General features: G+C 39.7%; 1 protein-coding gene across 1 annotated transcript; it reads right to left on the bottom strand.

Annotated features, from left to right (window-relative positions):
- Nucleotides 1–470: 470 nt before the first annotated feature.
- Nucleotides 471–4,806, bottom strand: MMP7 (matrix metallopeptidase 7). Its single transcript, XM_010303991.2, has 6 exons — nt 4,654–4,806; nt 3,900–4,123; nt 3,650–3,798; nt 1,913–2,038; nt 1,212–1,373; nt 471–664 (listed from the first exon to the last, which is right to left on the bottom strand). The coding sequence occupies exons 1-6, from the start codon at nt 4,759–4,761 to the stop codon at nt 642–644; spliced, it is 792 nt and encodes a 263-aa protein (XP_010302293.1). The 5' UTR covers nt 4,762–4,806; the 3' UTR covers nt 471–641.
- Between the last annotated feature and the right edge of the window lie 1,545 nt (nt 4,807–6,351).

Raw genomic sequence — 6,351 nt, 5'->3', positions numbered from 1 at the left:
AGGACACCAGTCTTCTGAGTATAGGTAGATTGCCTCTCCTCCTTTCCACCCAACCCTTGAACTGCAAAAGATGCCACCACTTTCTTGTGTCTCATGTTGCCCATGAGCAGACTTCTTTCTTTCAGGAGTCCTGCACCAACCTTTGTCCCAGTTGTATGTGGACTCAGAGCCCTTGCATCACAAGAGCTGATTCCAGCTCTTGAACTGGAAAAGGTTTTTAGATAAAGGCTGGGAAGTGCTGTCTAGCTTTTGAGAGACTAGACCTTTGTGTGTATTTGAGAAATGTGTTGATGTAGAAGAAGCCTTCTCTCCCCATGAAGGAGCATAAAAAACTCTTAATGGAGAAACCACTGGTCCCATAAAGATATTTGTCTGTCTATCACACATACAGGAGTTATTTAATCCCCCAGTAAAATGCCAGAAGAAAAAAATGAAACATTAGAGAACTGAGTATACAAGTTCAGGGTTTTTTTTAATTGGTATGTGAAATTGTACAAAGTGCAAATAAATCAATATAAAAATTCAGGGATAGAAAGTGCAGTCCAGGAGTTTACCACTTCAATTAGCGAGAGGATTAAAATTATTTTGGAACACCAAAACAACCAGATGTGAATTCTTTGGTCTTTTTTGACACACTTTCTTCAAAAGTTCGATGACTTTTTCCCTGTGGGAAAGAAGCACAAAACATAGAGACTGTACTGGAAATGGACAATGCAGACAACTATGTTTTATTCCTAGTGTTCCTCTAGCATCCCCCGAGGAAGGTGGTTCTTAAAGAAAATCAAACCTGGCAAAGTTTATCCTGTAGGGTCAGTTCTGGTTATGCTCCAGTCCTACCGCTGAGTAGTTTCTGCCTTCACTGAACTGTCCCATTGACTTGGTAAGTGGCACAGTATCTCTCATTTCCCTGCCAGTAGCCTCACTCACTGAAACAACTCATTTGCAGAGCAAGGATGTGTTTGGCAATATGTAGGTGTGCAGGAAGACAGTGCACCAGGCTGCTGCACTGCTGCTCCTTCACCTCTTGGTTGCAGTGGGGACACGTTACAGAAAGAACATAGTGGACAGACTATATGGGACAGTGTTTTTCCCAGGTTTGTTCCCCTTCTTTCTTTTTGGTAATATGATAAGGCCCTTTCAATCAGGGAGAGTAGTGAAACCTGTACCCCAGTAGGTTTTGTCTTGAAAATCAAATCTCATCATGAATTTACCGTATAACTTCTGAATTCCTCGCCTATCGTCCTCTGAAAGTCTGAAGGTTGCTGGGTTCACATATGAGTAGATAGGGTACATCAGAGCTTCACGGACATTTGAATGAGCAAGTCCCAAAGAATGGCCAAATTCGTGAGCAGCAACAAGGAACAAATTAACTTCTGTAGCACAGAAGCATAAAAAAGTATGTTAAAGGTATGGCTTTTTTTTTTTTTTTTTTTTTTTTTTAAGCAAAGAAAGACTTGAAGCAGCAGGAGAATTAATATCTTTTGTTCTCTTGGAATGAAATCTCAGAGTTTTGATTGGTTATTACTGAACTTTCTTATGTAACTATAGTATTTTAATAAAAACATTACTGATCCCTTGCATACACATCTAGAGACCCTGAGTCTCTTTCCAACTCTGCTTTTAGTCAACCTTATTCCTTCAAGCAAGTCATTTTACCTTTTCATAATTTATTTAGAAAACAGAGGCTCATAGTCCTTGTTTAGCATGTGAAAAGTGCTTTAAAATATGGACAGAACAGGTATTATGTAGCTGCTAATGATAATGAAGCACAAGTACTTAGAAAGGTAGTTGAAAAGAACAGAAATGCTAGTACTGAAAGCATGAAGAGTTACGGAAAGCATTTCCTATGGCTGTGTTCCTCTGACATGTACAATATTCACCTTTCCCCTTCATAGACACATTTGGGTTTTACCTCGGTTGGACTCTGACCACCTTTCATCATCATCAAAATGAGCATCTCCACCAAGCCCTTCTCCAGGTGCAAACGCATGAGCTAGTGTGTTACCTCTTCCATCAAAAGGATATCCGTCACCATGCTCTACATTTGAAAGGAAATAAATGTCATCAGATAGCATCAGCTATAATGTTTAAATTCAGCAAATTGAAGCATGTTGCTTCTTTGTGCTAGTTTTTTTCATTACCAATCCTTAAAAAGAATCCTATGATAGCAGCAAGGTTGTAAAAACGAAGAGCAAGGCTTAGGAAACACTCCCCAAATTCATGACTTAAGTTCAAAACTTGGATTTGATAATTCAGGCTGATGCATGTTTCAGAAAGAGCTGAACGTTTTTTTCCGAGCTTTTGTCAGAAATGTGTTTCTGAGGCAGCAATCAGGGATTATTTGGGAATAAATACTTAATGCTTGACACCATTATAAGCACCTGAATGAAAGTGCTGGGCAATATTAGTTGTAGACATTCTCACTTGTACTGATTTTAGTGGAAGACAATGATTTGGGATATATAACCATGTTCCTGAAGAATTGAGTTCATTTGTCGCCAGCTTTGGGATATGGTCTATTACCTACTTCTGTCACAACGCACGTGAAATGTTATCGTTTCCTACCCTGAGTGCAAGAGCTGATAGGATGGTATATTTGTACCAGCTCTGAAAATTTCCCCCTCTCACTTAGTGAGCCTGTGACTTGATTGAGGAGTATTTGGGGACTCCAATGCCATTCTGTGTCCTTTCCCTCAGACCATGTGGATGGACCTTGGGCAGGGCTAACACAGGCAGAAGAGACCTAGTCCTAGTGCAGGGATTAAAACCCATTCCAGCTTGCAGGATCCCTTCTCACTTTGACTGGCACATTAGTCAACTCTTCATGGCAACGTAATATGCTTCCCATCAGTGAAGTATGAGCTTGGGACATTTTGGTGTTCATGTGCAGTCATCTATTTCTAAACCAGGTGTCTGATCTTCACTTAGAGTTAATGAAGATCTAGTAAATATTGTCAATGGATCTAGAGAACAAGCCAGCTAACCTTAAAGTAGGCTTTTTTCTTTGGCTAAATTGAGTCAGATTAGGTGTCAGGCACACGTTAAAGGTATGGCTACATTCATGTATTAGTCTGGATCGCAAGTGAGCTTCTGAAGTGACTCTACTGGTGATCCGCATTTACCATACTTTGGCTTGCACCTTGGTGCAATCTTGGAGTGCGCCAATGAGATTCCTTCTAGAAGAAAATCAACCAGAAGATACTCCCTATGGCCAAACCCAATGTACCTTGGTTGCCAATGACTGTTTAGTCCAGGGAACCCGATTAGATCTAGATCAAACTAAACCTGACTGGATCCAGCCTGTGGAGGCTGAATCTTCAGAACCAGCTGGTTTTCCCTACAGATCTGTTCCCATTTGTTTGCACTGTTTGTCAAGGCAAACAGAGCCTTGAACATCTAAATTTAGCTGTCTTGTTCTGGAGCTGAATTCTCCCTGCATTTCACAGCTGTAACTCTGAAAGGATTTTTTAATGGTTTGATAGGAGTAAATCTGAATCATAACATATAAATTTGGTGGCATGATAAAGAGAAGATAAAATTTATGCAGACTTCAGAATAATTTCAAGCTCTTTGTTCTTTCTTAAAGCTATGGCTATAAAAATGCATGCTTTAAGTCAAATTGCATTTTAAAAATGACAGATATTCTCACCACGGCGTGCAAATCCGATCACAATGTCTGCATATCCCCTGTACACTCTGCTGAACTGCAGTGGAGTCACATCACTCCATACTTTAAAAGCCCTTCTAATTGCATCATCCACTTTCTTCTGGGGTAGATCCGGTGTATAACTGACAATCCTGGCAGCAAAAGGAAACAGATTAATGTCATTTAGGGTGTAAAGGAAACCCACATAGTTAAAAGTAACCCCTTTCCCCATAAAATTTGAAACATCACTAACTTGTAAGTCAAATGTGTCTTTTTCCATCTTGGATTTCCAGGAAATAGTTTATAACCTGCTATATCGGGGACTCCACATCTGGGCTGTTTCATTGTTTCTTCTGTTTCAGCATTTAATTTTCCAGTTACAGTCAGGTGGAAAAACCTCTGCATTTCTTTAATCCTCTCTTCTAAGCTTAAGCTTTGTGTTTTTGTAAGAACTGGAAAGAATTTATCAAGATACACCTGGAAGAAGAAAAGGAAAATAAAAATCAATACATATATCTCTGATCTTTCGGTAATTGCATTTTACATTTGATTGAATTGTTTCATTGTCCTGCAGTCATGGCTACTTTTAGATGTATTTTTTCTTCCTATTTCAGTTTACCAAATGCTGTTGTCTCTGTAGTATAGGTTAGCATATATAAAAAACCCCTGCAATAGCAGCAAAACACTGTAAACAAACAATCCTTTTAAGTAAACACAATTTACTGAGCATTCAAATCCACAGCCTTCCAACATAGTCTACATAATATTTTTGAGATATTTTAAAAATGAGATGCTCCCCTTTATTTACCAGTCAGAACTTGGTCTCTTTTGTAAGTTAGACTTAAGATATCTGAGCTAGTCAGCAAGTTGAAACTGTTTTATGTCACCTCTGCAAAAACTGTTGTGGTAATTTAAGATAATATAAACAGATAGGAAAGAAATGTAGAAGCTGAATAAAAAAATAAGGTTATTCATAATGCAGTTACATTGTCCCCCTGTAAACATACCTTTATGTTCTCAAAGTCTGTTTCGCTCTGTAATTCTGGTTTAAGTTGTGCTGGAAAAGCAAGACTCTCAGGCAGGAGGATGGCAGCACAAAGTAGGAGGTATTGCATAGTGCCCAGCTTGCCAAGGAGCCTTGCTGCTGCAGAAAGGGTTTGAGCTTCTGTCTCCCAAGATCACAGCTAAAATGCTTATATAGATCCCGATAGCTCCAAGCGGCAGTTACATATGTGACTCACTTTTGGTAGTGTCAGTGTAATGTCATCACTATTCTAAGAAGTCAATGAAAGCATGTTAAACAAATCTTTTCTTTGACTTCCCTGTTGATGTCATGTCACAGCTAGCAGCCAGCTTTGGTGCTCTTTTTTCATATTATTCCAGTAGTGAAACCACAGGGTCACAGGGAAGTTCACTTTCTGTAACTTCATCAGTACAATTACAGTGTAATCACTTCTTACTGTGCTTCTTTCACGTTCCTTATACACAAAGGCATTCTGCAACAGCCTTTTGGTCAGACAGCCTGCCTATATTAATCGATGCAGAGATGAGACAGATGGGAGCTCCATTTCACTGAAACTACTGGCATTTCCTTGAGACGATGCACAACACTGTCTAGGTACTTTTTCTGATTCAAATTCTCCTGTGATGTATCCTATGCTGCAGGAAATCCAGTTCAGTGAAGTTAACGAGGTTTCTGCTGTTTTTACAGAGATCAGAAGAGAGCTCTTTAAATGTGCCCTCTAGAAATAGGAGGCTGTGGGAAAACTTTGTCCCTTTCCTCTCAAATGAGATGGCCTTTCAGGAGAGTCTCTTTACATTGGAGAACTAGATATAAAATATAATTTACAAGAATGGGTGAAAGCCCTCAGGAAAAAACAGAGAAGTTTACCCCAACTAATGGTGAGCTACCTTCTAGCTCCAGCTGTACCAGTGCAATCTGACGGAGGTCCACAGAGCACTGGCAGAGAAAACCAAAGCTGAGCAGGGCAGCCACAACCTCCATGGTCCCCTGAGACAAACACTGGTCTCAGCTTTGCTCCGCCAGACCCCACTGGAAGTGACAGTTTTCGAGGACTGGAAACACCAGTCCACACTCTGGCTTGTGATTTTTTTTCAGATTGTGAAGTTTTGTGACCATATTACCTCTAATCTGAAAGGAAAGATGCATAAATGGGAAAAGACCATTACTGTTTCTCACAATAGGACAACTCGTATGGGTACAGCTGAACATGTATGGAAGAATTTATGGGTTACTAGCTTAAGTCCAATGTGCTTCTGATTGATTTGATGAGAAAGACTTTGGTTTCAGAGAGAGATGATCTATACCAAAATACGGCTGAATTATACAGGAGAGGACTACAGTACACAGTAATGTCTGAAACAGTTGCTAAAGGAACGATGCTTCCACCTGGTACTGAAAACAACCCAGATACCTGCCACGTGACCATTTCTGTACATTTCGGTAGGCTTACAGGAAATCTATTGATGTCCAAATTTTAAAGCATGATGAATAAAAGCTGGTTTATTTTTAAGAGCAGGTTCATTTTTTTCTTCCTCAATAACTGACTTTATCTGACTGTGTCAGTAAAGTAGAATCTGGGTGGCAGGAGATGAGGATGTGTTTAAACCAATTTGAACTCCATGACTCTAGTGTGTGGTACTGATTATTTCCTCATATACACAAGAGGAATTTGAAAGCCTTC

This window comes from Balearica regulorum, chromosome 1 (genome assembly GCF_011004875.1).
Source record: "Balearica regulorum gibbericeps isolate bBalReg1 chromosome 1, bBalReg1.pri, whole genome shotgun sequence".
NCBI lineage: Eukaryota > Metazoa > Chordata > Aves > Gruiformes > Gruidae > Balearica > Balearica regulorum.
The sequence above is the reverse complement of the archived record's forward strand: the minus strand, read 5'-3'. Positions and strand labels throughout refer to the sequence as shown.

What these genes read in the sequence shown, in the direction of transcription:
- MMP7 (XM_010303991.2), bottom strand. Translation starts at nt 4,761, where the DNA reads ATGCAATACCTCCTACTTTGTGCTGCCATCCTCCTGCCTGAGAGTCTT. An exon ending in AAGACACATTTGACTTACAA is followed by an intron (nt 3,799 to 3,899) that starts GTTAGTGATGTT and finishes TTTTGCTGCCAG; the next exon opens with GATTGTCAGTTATACACCGG. An exon ending in GATCGGATTTGCACGCCGTG is followed by an intron (nt 2,039 to 3,649) that starts GTGAGAATATCT and finishes TTTCAAATGTAG; the next exon opens with AGCATGGTGACGGATATCCT.